The sequence below is a fragment of the Oncorhynchus masou genome, chromosome 29, assembly GCF_036934945.1.
Source record: "Oncorhynchus masou masou isolate Uvic2021 chromosome 29, UVic_Omas_1.1, whole genome shotgun sequence".
Lineage (NCBI taxonomy): Eukaryota > Metazoa > Chordata > Actinopteri > Salmoniformes > Salmonidae > Oncorhynchus > Oncorhynchus masou.
The window spans coordinates 25,580,605-25,597,371 of NC_088240.1; the positions used below are offsets into that span (position 1 = coordinate 25,580,605).

Below are 16,767 nucleotides of genomic sequence, written 5' to 3' on the forward strand. Positions count from 1 at the left end.
ATATTTACTGTATATATGGGGAGAGAGAGAGAGAGAGAGAGAGAGAGAGAGATTTACTGTATATATGGGGAGAGAGAGAGAGATTTACTGTATATATGGGGAGAGAGAGAGAGAGAGATTTACTGTATATACGGGGAGAGAGAGAGAGATTTACTGTATATACGGGGAGAGAGAGAGATATTAACTGTATATACGGGGAGAGAGAGATATATTTACTGTATATACGGGGAGGGAGAGAGAGAGAGAGAGAGAGAGAGAGAGAGAGAGAGATTTACTGTATATACGGGGAGAGAGAGATATTTACTGTATATATGGGGAGAGAGATATTTACTGTATATATGGGGAGAGAGAGAGAGAGAGAGAGAGAGAGAGAGATTTACTGTATATACGGGGGGAGAGAGAGAGAGAGAGAGAGAGAGAGAGAGAGAGATTTACTGTATATACGGGGAGAGAGAGAGACAAAGCACGAGACAAAGACACAAAGGGGAGCGGCAGAAAGAGAAAGTAAGGAGAGAAAGAGAGACAGAGTCCAGAGGGGTCCAGAGAAAGAAAGGAGAGAAAGAGAGACAGAGAGTCCAGAGGGGCTCTTCCAAACACTTGAGTATTTACCACTCCTCCCCTCCTCTCCTTTCCTCCCAGTCCCGCTATATTTTTATCCAGTTCACTATGCTTCTTCCCATGTAACGTGATACGTTGTTCTGGACTTCCCAACGTCACCTACTGTCCTTATTAGACCCCTTTATCAGACATAAACTGAATGGGTCATTGGTTGCTGACGCAGTTGCCACCCAAATGATGGTCCATCCTGATAACAAACTAGCCGATGATTCATCGACTGAAAGGTGAAACAGGTCTATGACCATCAGACAATGTCCCTCGACTCTACTGACTCATAATGTTTTGATCTCTATCAGTAGCATGCTGCCCTGACCAGAAGTCCTAGCAAAACGCAAAGCACATAGAATAAAAAAAGGTTTTACCAGATATTGTTCATCCTGATCAGACAGGTTTTTTACATACATTTACATTTACATTTAAGTCATTTAGCAGACGCTCTTATCCAGAGCGACTTACAAATTGGTGAATTCACCTTCTGACATCCAGTGGAACAGCCACTTTACAATAGTGCATCTAAATCATTAAGGGGGGGGGGGGGGTGGTGAGAAGGATTACTTATCCTATCCTAGGTATTCCTTGAAGAGGTGGGGTTTCAGGTGTCTCCGGAAGGTGGACGATATATTGGAGATAATATTTTTAATGAGGATAACATTGACTTGTGTTTTATTTCGCAAGACACATTTTCGTTTACCATCAAAGGACAGTGCTGTTTCACAGCGATACCAAAAAGATCATCAAGGGGTTAGAAATCCAGGGGATAAAAACAAGTGTTGATATACGCCGAAGTCCACAATCTGGTCCCTGCACAGTCTCATTGAAGACCTTGATCACTTTCCTATGGATTAAAACCTAATTATGACAGCTGTGCCATATTACGTATTGGATCTTTAAAAAATACAGTGTTTACACTCCCCTGTAGTTTACAAATAAAATGGGAGGATGGTGAAGTAGACATACTTGGTATTCACATCTCCAAAAATATAAATGAACTTACCACAATCAATTTCAATGGACAGTTAGCAAAAATACATACGATTCTGCAACCATGGAGAGGGAAATACTTGTCTATTTATGGAAAAATCACATTGATTAACCCTTTGGTCCTATCACAGTTTACTTACTTACTAATGGCACTGCCTACTCCAGATGACTCATTTTATAAATCATATGAGCAAAAAATATTACATTTGACTTGGAATGCTAAATTAAGACTAAATTAAATGCTAAGACAAAATTAAATGTGCTTATTTACAGTGCCTTGCGAAAGTATTCGGCCGCCTTGAACTTTGCGACCTTTTGCCACATTTCAGGCTTCAAACATAAAGATATAAAACTGTATTTTTTTGTGAAGAATCAACAACAAGTGGGACACAATCATGAAGTGGAACGACATTTATTGGATCTTTCAAACTTTTTTAACAAATCATAAACTGAAAAATTCGGAGTGCAAAATTATTCAGCCCCTTTACTTTCAGTGCAGCAAACTCTCTCCAGAAGTTCAGTGAGGATCTCTGAATGATCCAATGTTGACCTAAATGACTAATGATGATAAATACAATCCACCTGTGTGTAATCAAGTCTCCATATAAATGCACCTGCACTGTGATAGTCTCAGAGGTCTGTTAAAAGCGCAGAGAGCATCATGAAGAACAAGGAACACACCAGGCAGGTCCGAGATACTGTTGTGAAGAAGTTTAAAGCCGGATTTGGATACAAAAATATTTCCCAAGCTTTAAACATCCCAAGGAGCACTGTGCAAGCGATAATATTGAAATGGAAGGAGTATCAGACCACTGCAAATCTACCAAGACCTGGCCGTCCCTCTAAACTTTCAGCTCATACAAGGAGAAGACTGATCAGAGATGCAGCCAAGAGGCCCATGATCACTCTGGATGAACTGCAGAGATCTACAGCTGAGGTGGGAGACTCTGTCCATAGGACAACAATCAGTCGTATATTGCACAAATCTGGCCTTTATGTAAGAGTGGCAAGAAGAAAGCCATTTCTTAAAGATATCCATAAAAAGTGTTGTTTAAAGTTTGCCACAAGCCACCTGGGAGACACACCAAACATGTGGAAGAAGGTGCTCTGGTCAGATGAAACCAAAATTGAACTTTTTGGCAACAATGCAAAACGTTATGTTTGGCGTAAAAGCAACACAGCTCATCACCCTGAACACACCATACCCACTGTCAAACATGGTGGTGGCAGCATCATGGTTTGGGCCTGCTTTTCTTCAGCAGGGACAGGGAAGATGGTTAAAATTGATGGGAAGATGGATGGAGCCAAATACAGGACCATTCTGGAAGAAAACCTGATGGAGTCTGCAAAAGACCTGAGACTGGGATGGAGATTTGTCTTCCAACAAGACAATGATCCAAAACATAAAGCAAAATCTACAATGGAATGGTTCAAAAATAAACATATCCAGGTGTTAGAATGGCCAAGTCAAAGTCCAGACCTGAATCCAATCGAGAATCTGTGGAAAGAACTGAAAACTGCTGTTCACAAATGCTCTCGAGCTGTTTTGCAAGGAGGAATGGGAAAAAATTTCAGTCTCTCGATGTGCAAAACTGATAGAGACATACCCCAAGCGACTTACAGCTGTAATCACAGCAAAAGGTGGCGCTACAAAGTATTAATTTAAGGGGGCTGAATAATTTTGCACGCCCAATTTTTCCGTTTTTGATTTGTTAAAAAAGTTTGAAAGATCCAATAAATGTCGTTCCACTTCATGATTGTGTCCCACTTGTTGTTGATTCTTCACAAAAAAATACAGTTTTATATCTTTATGTTTGAAGCCTGAAATGTGGCACAAGGTCGCAAAGTTCAAGGGGGCCGAATACTTTCGCAAGGCACTGTATATAATGAATATGAGTTTGGGGGGCTAAGATTATTAAATATTAAAGCTCTAAACCTCTCACAAAAAGCATCACTCATAAATATATTATATTTAAACCCAAAATGGTTCTCCAGTAGATTATTAAGAAAGGCTCATTCTTTGTTCAAAAATGGCCTTTTTACCTTTGTACAGATTACAACTTCTTATTTCCGACAAATTGAAAAGTACATTTTGTTTAAAGTATCGCCCTTTCTTAAACAAGCCATACAAAGTTGCTTACAATTTTTGTTTTATCCTCCAGAAAAGATAGAACAAATATTACAACAAACGTTATAGTTAAACTCAAATATACTGATCAATAAATAAAACATTCTTTACGGAAAAAGTTGCAAAACAATGTATTATATTTATTAATGATATTATGAATAGAAATGGAGGAGTTGTCACATATGCAGCTATCGAAAATATATGTGAATATCTGCTCAATCCAAATTTACAACCAACTGATTGCAGCATTACCACAAAAATGGAGGAGGCAAGGGGAAAAGGGAGAAGTAGGGAACTTGTTTGCCTGCCATATATTAAAGACACAAATTGGCTGAAAGGAACTAGCATAAATAGAAAAATATACCAGTTTCATTTGAGGACAAAAATGTTGCCAGCTGCGCCATACAGGCTGTAAAATAAATGGGAGGAGATTTTTAATGTACCAATTCCACGACACATGGTTTATGAACGGGTACACAAAACTACGCTTCATTCAACACTTAGAGTCTTCCAATTAAAATTTTTATATACAATTCTTGCCACCAACAGAATGCTATGTATATGGGGCATACAGAAATCTCAGCTCTGTAGATTTTGCTGCGAAGAGACAGAATCAATAGATCATTTATTCTGGTATTTCCCTTATGTAGCTTGTTTCTGGTCACAGGTTCAGGAATAGTTAAAAAATCACAACATGCTCTTAAAATTAACCTTATAAATAGCATTGTTGGGCGATTTGGAAAGACAGTCAGTTACTAAATAATATAATAATACTAGTAGGAAAGGCTTTCATCTTTAGCTCACAATCTGTGGATACTATACGATTAGAAAGGTAAAACAATATTGTAAAACATCACAGCACAATTAAAAAATATGGCACATGGAAACCAAACAAGGGTGGTTGATGGTGATAGGTGGGATGGGCTGAGAGTGGCTGAGGGGTGGTCGATGGTGATAGGTGGGATGGGCTGAGAGTGGCTGAGGGGTGGTCGATGGTGATAGGTGGGATGGGCTGAGAGTGGCTGAGGGGTGGTCGATGGTGATAGGTGGGATGGGCTGAGAGTGGCTGAGGGGTGGTCGATGGTGATAGGTGGGATGGGCTGAGAGTGGCTGAGGGGTGGTCGATGGTGATAGGTGGGATGGGCTGAGAGTGGCTGAGGGGTGGTCGATGGTGATAGGTGGGATGGGCTGAGAGTGGCTGAGGGGTGGTCGATGGTGATAGGTGGGATGGGCTGAGAGTGGCTGAGGGGTGGTCGATGGTGATAGGTGGGATGGGCTGAGAGTGGCTGAGGGGTGGTCGATGGTGATAGGTGGGATGGGCTGAGAGTGGCTGAGGGGTGGTCGATGGTGATAGGTGGGATGGGCTGAGAGTGGCTGAGGGGTGGTCGATGGTGATAGGTGGGATGGGCTGAGAGTGGCTGAGGGGTGGTCGATGGTGATAGGTGGGATGGGCTGAGAGTGGCTGAGGGGTGGTCGATGGTGATAGGTGGGATGGGCTGAGAGTGGCTGAGGGGTGGTCGATGGTGATAGGTGTGATGGGCTGAGAGTGACTGAGGGGTGGTCGATGGTGATCGGTGGGTATGGGCTGTGAGTGACTGAGGGGTGGTCGATGGTGATCGGTGGGTGAAGGTTGAGAGTGGCTGAGGGGTGGTCGATGGTGATAGGTGGGATGGGCTGAGAGTGGCTGAGGGGTGGTCGATGGTGATAGGTGGGATGGGCTGAGAGTGGCTGAGGGGTGGTCGATGGTGATAGGTGGGTGAGGGTTGAGAGTGGCTGAGGGGTGGTCGATGGTGATAGGTGGGATAGGCTGAGAGTGGCTGAGGGGTGGTCGATGGTGATAGGTGGAATGGGCTGAGAGTGGCTGAGGGGTGGTCGATGGTGATAGGTGGGTGAGGGTTGAGAGTGGCTGAGGGGTGGTCGATGGTGATAGGTGGGTGAAGGCTGAGAGTGGCTGAGGGGTGGTCGATGGTGATAGGTGGGTGAGGGTTGAGAGTGGCTGAGGGGTGGTCGATGGTGATAGGTGGGTGAGGGTTGAGAGTGGCTGAGGGGTGGTCGATGGTGATAGGTGGGTGAGGGTTGAGAGTGGCTGAGGGGTGGTCGATGGTGATAGGTGGGTGAGGGTTGGAATTATAGAGCTTATGTTTGGTAATGTGTTATTATTTTATTGTTATTTGACTGCTTTATATAAAAGTATGTAAAATGTGTATTTAAAATGTATATGTAACATGTGTATTTAAAATGTATATGTAACATGTGTATTTAAAATGTAATAATGTATGTATACAGGGTATGTAGCAGAAAAGCAGTATAAAAACTAAAATATATTTGTCTTCCAAAGAGGGGGTTAATAAAAATACAAAAAATACAAAAAAAGCATGCTGACCTGACCTGAAGTCAGTTCTTTGATGCCTGGCAGTAGCATGCTGATATTTTAATAATTGACACCACAGCCTAAACCGACTTGAGGCCACACATAGGGTCTTACAATAACTGACTCTGGGTTAGTGATTATAGTGTCTGGGCTGGGGTTCTAAACTTACCTGAAGCCATCGCATACCTGACAACAGTTCTCAGTGGTTACAGCTGCTGACCCTCACATCCGACCCATTACCCCTGAACTCTTACTCACCCTTATGAAGGCCTGGTGGGGGACGCAGGTCAGGTGGTCATGTCTGGTCTTGACCCGCCCTGTTGTAGTGTTGGACGTCCCGTTTCCGTGGAAATGGAAACGTGAGGGGAAGGACTCCTTGTGCTGCGTGTCTGCTGTCAGATTATACTGGAGCACTATGGGTGAGAGTGAGTGAGAGGTGGAGAGCGGGAGGGAGAGAAGGGAAAGGAGGGTGAGAGAAGGAAACATTGAGGTAACAATATTTTGTTTCAGAGAGCACCCAGAGTTGACATGAACCAGGGCCCCAGACATACAGACATAAACCCAGCCTCAACCCCCAGACATACAGACCTAGACCCAGTCTCAATCCCAGACATACAGACCTAAACCCATTCTCAATCCCAGACATACAGACCTAAACCCAGTCTCAATCCCAGACATACAGACCTAGGCCCAGTCTCAATCCCAGACATACAGACCTAGACCCAGTCTCAATCCCAGACATACAGACCTAGACCCAGTCTCAATCCCAGACATACAGACCTAGACCCAGTCTCAATCCCAGACATACAGACCTAAACCCAGCCTCAACCCCCAGACATACAGACTTAGACCCAGCCTCAATCCCAGACATACAGACATAGACCCAGCCTCAACCCTAGCCCCAACCTCAACCCCAGACATACATACCTAGACCCAGGCTCAACCCCAGACATACAGACATAGACCCAGCCTCAATCCCAGACCCAGTATCAACCCCAGACATACAGACTTAGACCCAGCCTCAATCCCAGACATACAGACCTAGACCAAGCCTCAACCCCAGTCTCAGACCCAGACATACAGACCTAGATCCAGGCCTCAACCCCAGACCCAGACATACAGACCTAGACCAAGCCTCAACCCCAGCCTTAACCCCAGTCCCAGAACAAGACATACAGATCTAGATCCAAGCCTCAAACCCCGCCCTCAACCCCAGACCCAGACATACAGACCTAGACCAAGCCTCAACTCCAGCCTCAACTCCAGTCCCAGACCCAGACATACAGACCTAGGTCCAAGTCTCAACCCTAGATCCAATCACAACCCCAGTCTCAGCCCCAGCCTCAACTCCAGCCTCAACCCCAGGCTCAGCCCCAGACCCAACCTCAACCGCAGACCCAGCCACAACCTCAACTCCAGCCTCAACCCCAGGCTCAGCCCCAGCTCCAACCTTAACCGCAGACCCAGCCACAACCCCAGGCTCTGCCACAGCATCAATCCCAGCCCAGGCTCCCAGCCTCAACCCCAGCCTGCAACCCAGCCTTACTACCAGCCCAAGGCCTAGATCCAGGCCTCAACCCCAGACCCAGACATACAGACCAAGCCTCAACCCCAGCCTTAACCCCAGTCCCAGAACCAGACATTCAGATCTAGATCCAAGCCTCAAACCCCGCCCTCAACCCCAGACCCAGACATACAGACCTAGACCAAGCCTCAACTCCAGCCTCAACTCCAGTCCCAGACCCAGACATACAGACCTAGGTCCAAGTCTCAACCCTAGATCCAATCACAACCCCAGTCTCAGCCCCAGCCTCAACTCCAGCCTCAACCCCAGGCTCAGCCCCAGACCCAACCTCAACCGCAGACCCAGCCACAACCTCAACTCCAGCCTCAACCCCAGGCTCAGCCCCAGCTCCAACCTTAACCGCAGACCCAGCCACAACCCCAGGCTCTGCCACAGCATCAATCCCAGCCCAGCCTCAACCCCAGCCTGCAACCCAGCCTTACTACCAGCCCAAGGCCTAGCTCCAGCCTCAGCCCCAGACCCAGACTCTTTCTCAGCCCCAAACACAACCCCAGCCCCAGCCCTAATCATAAATGTACTATAGATGGAGAAAACATATTTTTAATATTTTTTATTTCGCAAGACACATTTTCATTTACCATCAAAGGACCAGTGATGTTTCACAGCGATACCAGATAACTTTGAATAACTTAAATCCTTTCTGTAACTCACCATTTAAAATCCCACCAAAAAGATAATGTAGGCAGTTAAAAACCTGGTACCCTAGATGGACAACATCATTGTATCTATCAGGACAGGGCTGTGCCAGAGCCTTACAGGCTCTAACAGACACTTTCACCACAGGAATGCTCTGCAGAGATAACCCTTGATAAGGCAGGGTTAACAAACTAACCAACTGCCCCACGCCTCAGGGACTAGTGATAAGATGGAAGGACTGACAGTGATAAGGAAAAAGTCTGTCTCCGACACAACAGTGTTTTCTGTCAACTAGTCCAGGTCAGGGGCTTTCATAACTATTTCCTATACTAGACTTCGTGCATTATACCATTTTCCACATACACACTAGTAGTATAGGAATGCTCACATTACTATAGCATGTTTGAAAAATTCGTTTTTGGTCAATATTAAGTAGAGGTCGACCGATTAATCGGAATTGCCGATTAATTAGGGCCGATTTCAAGTTTTCATAACAATCGGAAATTGGTATTTTTGGGCGCCGATTTGCCGATTTAATTATATATATATTTTTATATATATTTTTTATACCTTTATTTAACTAGGCAAATCAGTTAAGAACACATTCTTATTTTCAATGACAGCCTAGGAACGGTGGGTTAACTGCCTCTTTCAGGGGCAGAAAGACAGATTTTCACCTTGTCAGCTCGGGGGATCCAATCTTGCAACCTTACAGTTAACGAGTCCAACGCAATAACGACCTGCCTCTCTCTCGTTGCACTCAACAAGGAGACTGCCTGTTACGCGAATGCAGTAAGCCAAGGTAAGTTGCTAGCTAGCATTAAACTTATCTTATAAAAAACAATCAATCATAATCACTAGTTAACTACACATGGTTGGTGATATTACTAGATATTATCTAGCATGTCCTGTGTTGCATATAATTTGACTCAGCATACAAGCATACAAGTATCTAAGTATCTGACTGAGCGGTGGTAGGCAGAAGCAGGCCCGTAAACATTCATTCAAACAGCACTTTCGTGCATTTTGCCAGCAGCTCTTCGTTGTGCGTCAAGCATTGCACTGTTTTATGACTTCAAGCCTGTCAACTCCTGAGATGAGGCTGGTGTAACCGAACTGAAATGGCTAGCTAGTTGTGTGCTCTAATAGCATTTCAAACGTCACTCGCTCTGAGCCTTCTAGTAGTTGTTCCCCTTGCTCTGCATGGGTAACACTGCTTCGATGGTGGCTGTTGTCGTTGTGTTGCTGTTTCGAGCCCAGGGAGGGACGAGGAGAGGGACGGAAGCTATACTGTTACACTGGCAATACTAAAGTGCCTATAAGAACATCCGATAGACAAAGGTTAATGAAATAAAAATGGTATGGAGGGAAATAGTCCTATAATTCCTATAATAACTACAACCTAAAACTTCTTACCTGGGAATATTGAAGACTCATGTTAAAATGAACCACCAGCTTTCATATGTTCTCATGTTCTGAGCAAGGAACTGAAATATTAGCTTTCTTACATAGCACATATTGCACTTTTACTTTCTTCTCCAACACTTTTTTTGCATTATTTAAACCAAATTGAACATGTTTCATTATTTACTTGAGGCTAAATCGATTTTATTGATGTATTATATTAAGTTAAAATACGTGTTCATTCAGTATTGTTGTAATTGTCATTATTCCAAATAAATAAATACAAATCGGCTGATTAATCGATATCGGCCCTTTTGGTCCTCCAATAATCGGTATCGGTGTTGAAAAATCATAATCGGTCGACCTCTACTATTAAGTACACACACCAGAACCAAAACTGTCTTTTGTTTGTAAGTTCCCCTGCACACATAACCTTCACTAATGTAATGATTAACACAATGCAAACAGACAGGTTGTTTTCACAGTGCAGGGCTATGAGGGAGCCAGGGGCACGGGTAGAGGGTCTGCTCACCTATTGAAGAGGTGAAGTGTCGAGCATGGACCCTGAAGCAGACTGTAGCATTGATACAGACAGCAGGAAGACCGTTGTCAGAACACAGCGCTACATAGCGGTCCACACTGACAGGCAGGGGCATGAAGGCTTCTACCACTATTACTGGACGAGTCCTGGCACAGGGAGACGACAACATGTCAACAACATGAAAACAACACATCGACACTCTGTGTCAAAACAAATACAATTGTACATTTGCATTAGAATATGGGAGCTACAGTATATGGGCCAGAAGACAAACAAATCTACAAACCAAAAGGTATTACAAACGGTAAAAATGGCCAGGGAACTATACAGGTCAAATACATGGGCCAAGCCACTTTCACTGAGGTAATATTCAGAAAGTAAAATAATGAAATGTAAGATAAAATGTTCACCAATGTTCATTGAAAGCTTAACCTCTACCCGACATCTCTGACATGAATGCAGTAATTCTAGTTTCAGAGATTAGTTATCTAGTGGATGTAATGTGATATGTAACACAGTTCTTACCTCAGAACAACAGCTGAGTCTGAGAGGAAGGCCCCTACTGCTACATCTGTAGTTTAGGGAGATGCAGATAGATAGATGTCGTTATCTTGAACATGCAATTTCCTGCTATAGGCCTATCTGACTGCAAGGCTCTCTAGACTTGTTAAAGCTCTAAACCAGTTTGTTACTCAGTTTAGAACCACTCATAAGACATCAGTGGAATGTTTTTAATTCATTCATTTGTTCATTCATTCATTTGTTCATTCAGTCAGTCATTCGGTCATTCGTTTGTTCATTCAATCCACATCAGCCTGCAGACAAAATGTATTCACACAGTTTACTGTAATGTAATCAAAACTCCTTTAAACTTTACAGCAATGTACTGTTAAACCAATGTTCCTTTGGAAGTTATTGTAACATACTGTACTTTTTTCCTACAGTAACTTACATGTAACTAACTGTCTGCCAGTAAGTTACCATAAAAACAACAGGATTTATTTTACAGTGTGGCAATAAACTGATGCGTTTTGTTTTTAGGTAAGTATTTAACACTTGCGTTACAAATCAATCTATAAAACAACAATTAAAACAAATAACACATGAAAAAAACGAAGGAAATGTTTTATTGACAGACAGTACACAATACTTTACAATGTACCAGTTCTAAGAGATGACTAGCTAAGAGATGACTAACTGTCTACATCTCTCTCTCTGTCAGTCTACCGTATATCCTGTTTAGTTCACAGTGTATCACTAGTGGAAGATGCGAAGATGAGAAGCAGAGAGTAAGCAGACAACCATCAGTAGTGACCCTAATTTAAACCCCAGGATATTCCCACTGCCCAATTTGGTTTTCCCTGGGTAGCAGCCAACACATACACACACACACACACACACACACACACACACACACGCACACACACACACACGCACACGTGCACACATATTTTCCCGTCCCCTGTCCTCAGTTCTCAGTTCTGTTCCCACCACTGCCATGTTTTGACGATCTTACTAATTTAAGGCACAGCATGTGTGACATAATAACAGGACATTTCCGTGTGTTCTGTTCGAGTCAGCAGTAGAGAAACCGAGACAGACTCAAACATTGTGCTGGAGGGAAAGGTTGACAGTCAAGGTTGACAGTCAAGAAAGGGATAGTTACCTTGGTAACCGTTTTCATCAACATCGATGCCTCCTGACACAGACTGGCCGAACATCTTTAACTCATTACCCAGAACAGAGCCAGTGATCCTCTGATGATGGAACAACAACAGCTTGATTATTCTTACAGTTTAACCCTCTGTACTTTACACACTTCATACTCTTCATTTTGTCTCCCAAACCAACAGAGCTGTCTATGACTACCAGATGTAAGCTGTATAGTACACATTTCAGCTTTTTTTCTAGTACAGAGCTTTGAGATTCAAGTAAGGTAATTGATCTGTATTTGGATATACAGTAACTACATTTTCTCCAAGAGGTTGTATTCCACATTGAGATACATTTATTCACATATACATTGATTTATATCTATGGTATTCCATAACTAAAAGCTAATTTAAATGTTACTGCTTCATGTAAACTGTCTCACATGCTCAGACAGAGAAAAGCAGGAGACCAAACAGTTTAAGGAAATCGTAGCAATTCACAGTCAGGAACACTCTTCCGACTGTCTGAGAGCAAAGAGAGAAATAAAGGCACCTTCGATCCTCACGTCCTATCTCCCTCCCTCCCTTCAATCTATTGTCCCTGATCGTTGGTCAGAGGAGGGACACCCTGACCCCTCTTCCCTTCACTCCCTTCTTTCCTTCCAGTAATCTCCTGTCCCGGAAGTCTGTGGACAAAAAGCAGCTGGAAGGGACATAGCCATAGCTGAATACATACTTGAGAGAAGGTCTGAGAGATCCCTGTTTTCCTCCCATTGTAGATATATATAGCCCCACGCAGCTCTTCTTCCTGCGGAGCTCCCACTGCCACATCTGGAACACATTTACAGTCAGTCAGTGGTTAACTTAGGATGCGTCCCAAATGGCACGACATTCCCTATTTTGTGCACTACTTTTGATCAGGGCCCGTAGGGTAATGTAGTTAATTAGTGCACTATATAGGAATTAGGGTGCTCTTTTTTCTAACCTTTATTTAACTAGGCAAGTCAGTTAAGAACAAATTCTTATTTTCAATGACGGCCTGGGAACAGTGGGTTAACTGCCTTGTTCAAGGGTAGAGCGACAGATTTTTACCTTGTCAGCTCGGGGATTTAATCTTGAAACCTTTCGTTTACTAGTCCAACGTTCTAACCACTAGGCTACCTGCCGCCCCAATTCAGAAAGTAAACCAAATTCCAATTCCAGATTTTCCTTATTGAAAAGCATTGAAGAGAATTGGAATTCTAGAGTACGTCAATTTAAATGGAATTGACCCCAACCCTGGTGTGGGTGTGGCTGTGGCTGTGGCTGTGGCTGTGGCTGTGGCTGTGGCTGTGGCTGTGTGTGTGTGTGTGTGTGTGTGTGTGTGTGTGTGTGTGTGTGTGTGTGTGTGTGTGTGTGTGTGTGTGTGTGTGTGTGTGTGTGTGTGTGTGTGTTTGTGTGTGTGTGTGTTGAGGAACTGGCAGTTAGGCTGGTGTAAGTGGCAGTTAGAAGTGTGCTGGGGCCCTGTGATCAGCTGTTGGGGATGTGGTTAGTTGGTGGTATTGCCTCTGTGTTGAGTGGGGCTGGTTTATGGTGTGTATCTTCGTACCCAGTTACCCAATATCACCACAGACTTTAGTGCAGTTCCTCCCTGGCATAGCTCACTTTCTGTTCATTTTAGAGCTGCCAATTGCTCATAGCCTTGATCAACCATCCTGATCTTGCGAGCTTACATTGAAACTAAATGAGAGCGCAGTGGTCCAGATGGTGGATCAGGCTACATTGCATTCAACTGAAATATGCAGATATTTTATTGTGCAACAATTGGGACAGTACCTACTTGGAATATATCACCAAGTTCAATTTCACTTTGTTTTTCTTCTTTTTTTTATACCAAAAACTATGCAGAACATTGGCACATTCGCTAGGGTAGCTGATTTTGTCATCAAAGTTTTGCTGTACTGTGACAAATCATTATAACTTTAAAGATATGGTAAGAATTGGTTTATATCTTTGGAAAAAAATAAGCATAGCACTCACCAGCAAAGCCATCATCATCAATATCTCCCAGATCAGTTATGGTCTCCCCAAATCTGGCAGCATACGAGTTGCTTCCCACCAACTGAAACTCTGCTTCCTTCATATTAGCCTTAAAACACATTCATTTACAGTCTTAATATTCCTTCTCGCCTCTGCCCAGGGTAATGGCTTGTAAAGTTGATCCGGGAAGAAAATAACGTTCATTTGCTGATGGAGATATGTGGGGGAAGTAGCTAGCTAAGCTCCATATAATTGTAGTCATTAGGTTGGTAATTACATAAAGTTACTCATGTCATGCAGAGTTGCCTGGTCCTTAGTAGTACACTATAAATGTAGCAGATATCTGCTGGTTTAGCGTTCCGTAATACAAACTCATCAGTCATAGAAACAGTCCTCAGGTCCTGCTATCATCATGCTGTGTTGTTTTATATCATCTGCCAGTGTATAAGAGAGTACAGTAATATAGTAACTCCAGCCTCTTCTCTTTATAGGAAATGGCAATAAAATAAAAATCTCTTTACTCGAGCATATTCATTTCTATAAAGTTATCTCTTTGTTCTGAAAGCTGAATAGTTAGTCTAGATGTTACTACATAGGTATAATAGCAACTTAATGTTAAGTGATACCATCATTGGTTTTGAAAGGTTTTTGTTATAACAGTACACAACGCCAGTATTGTATGAGATGCTTAACTACTATCATATTTAAGAACTACAGAGTTAAGTTGTGAAGATAACAGTATGTGTGTGAGATGTGATGTGAGGAAGGAAGTCTCTATTGATGTTGTTCTGTTTTAACAAATACTGTATCTTCAGGGACAGTGTTCCATATAACAGCTTCACAAAGTTTAGAGTAAAATTTCAATAGGTAATGGACCATCAAATTACATTAGATCCAAGGCTATTTGAAAAACTCTCAGCTAGACACACAATAACTGCACAATAAGTTATTTTTACAATAGTGGTGAAAGAAAGGTTGTATCTCACTCAATTCGTTTTTCCTCGAATCGTCACATCCTCACTCCTCACCTCCTTCTCAAGCCACATTGGAAGAGAAAATCCAATGTCCCTCCCTCCTGACCTTCTCCTCCAATGAGTTTTGAGAAGGCAAGAAGAGGAATCAGGGAAATCAAGGTTGTCTGTCGTATACTGTATTTTTTATATGGAGGGTGTTGATTATGATACTTGTAAGTGACAAGCCTATCTTAATTGCCCCTGAGGGGACAAATATAAAGTTGTATTGAATTGAAGGAAAAACGGATTGGGAAAGATCCCAGTACTTACGGCTCCTTGGTTTATATAGACATGGACTTGTCCTTCCTCTCTCACGGTGCTGTACATGGGAGATCCTACCAGTAGATCAGACAGGCCATCTCCATTCAGGTCCACAGCACACACACTGGCACCAAAATACGAGCCGAGCTACAGTATAGGAAAACAGGTTACAAGACAGTCGATCAAATCAATCAAATTTATTTATGAAGCCAGCAGTTGTCACAAAGTGATTTTGCAGTGAGGAGGTATGATCGAGTTCTGCATCAAAATCAAGACATTAATTTCCGGTTTCCCAGACAAAGCTTATACCCAGTCCTAGACTAAAGAGCATGCTCAATGGAGATTCTTAGTACAGGACTAGGCTTAATCTGTGTCAGGGAACCTGGCCGTAAAGATATCTGGCTACTAATTCCCACCTTGCTGCCCTTGACTTCACTGATTATCTTCAGCATGTTTTCTTCAGCTCTGAATAGGTAGGCCTGGAGAAGAGAACAGAAACGACCTGGTCACATCAAAACTTAAAGCTAACTACAGATGAATGGAAAAATGCATAAACTACTTAGATTATATCACAATACCCATACAGACATGATCTCAAATCAAATCACATTTTATTTGTCACATGCACCAAATACAGACCTTACAGTGAAATGCTTACTTAAAAGCCATTAACCAACAATGCATTAATCTGATTGCTTTCTACTGAAAAAATATCTCCCATCTGTCATCTTGACATTCCTGTGGGACATGTATTTGGTGAGGCCATTAAGAACTAGCAACTTTTACAGTCTTCAAAAAATAAAATATTCATCCATAAAATGTGCACAGAATTGCCACAAAACAAAATTATTCCCCACTTTCTGCAGAGAGATAAATTTACATTACCTTATGGGCCCTTGTCAAAACTAGTGCACTTAATAGGCAAAAGAGTGCCCTTTGGGACATAGTCTGTGTCTGCTAAATGAGTTAAATGTAAATAGAATGTATTGACGACAAGATCCTTAAAGCATATCTAAATAAAAGCCTTCCAACAAGTTTAAAATGTCCTGCATTGCAGGAAAGTTCTCCTACAACAGGGCAACCAGAGCAAAACCCACATGTATTTTTCAATAGCACATACATTTGACCAGTAACATGAGGAATGCCCAATGCATCATATATTTAGCATCACCCTGGTTAGTGATTCAAACACACACGGTATTGTACTTACCGCCTTTAGCTTGTCAGGTAAGAAGAAGCAAGCCACATATAAGTGTTGGTTCTGTGCTTCTTTCTACAGGCGGGTGGTGGGTTGATAGGGTTATGATGGGGGTGAAAGAAAAAACAGGAATGAAATGAACTCTTACCTTACCAGTCTGCCCGTGCTGGGGCGCACCGCCTACAATCTCTGTGGAGTCAGGGTGGAGGAAGTGGCCGGCCCCAACCGAGTAGCCTGGTGAGGAAAAGAAGGATCACAATATAACCAAAGAATCAGACTACAAGAGTAGCCCGGCAATGGAAACGTATCACAACGTAAATACAATGTCAGTGCAACATTAGTATAACCTTGATAAAACAT

The 16,767-nt window shown here is 42.8% G+C and overlaps 1 protein-coding gene across 1 annotated transcript in view; it reads right to left on the bottom strand.

Moving 5' to 3' along the window:
- Positions 1–16,767, bottom strand: part of LOC135519262 (integrin alpha-4-like) — a 37,098-nt gene that overhangs the window by 10,816 nt on the left and 9,515 nt on the right. The window contains exons 7-15 of the mRNA XM_064944397.1: positions 16,556–16,641; positions 15,626–15,688; positions 15,219–15,356; positions 13,936–14,044; positions 12,653–12,747; positions 11,931–12,021; positions 10,790–10,835; positions 10,256–10,410; positions 6,357–6,511 (exon numbers count right to left, since the gene is read on the bottom strand). Of these exons, the coding sequence (XP_064800469.1) occupies positions 6,357–6,511; positions 10,256–10,410; positions 10,790–10,835; positions 11,931–12,021; positions 12,653–12,747; positions 13,936–14,044; positions 15,219–15,356; positions 15,626–15,688; positions 16,556–16,641 (938 nt within the window). The remainder of the gene's footprint in view (positions 1–6,356; positions 6,512–10,255; positions 10,411–10,789; positions 10,836–11,930; positions 12,022–12,652; positions 12,748–13,935; positions 14,045–15,218; positions 15,357–15,625; positions 15,689–16,555; positions 16,642–16,767) is intronic.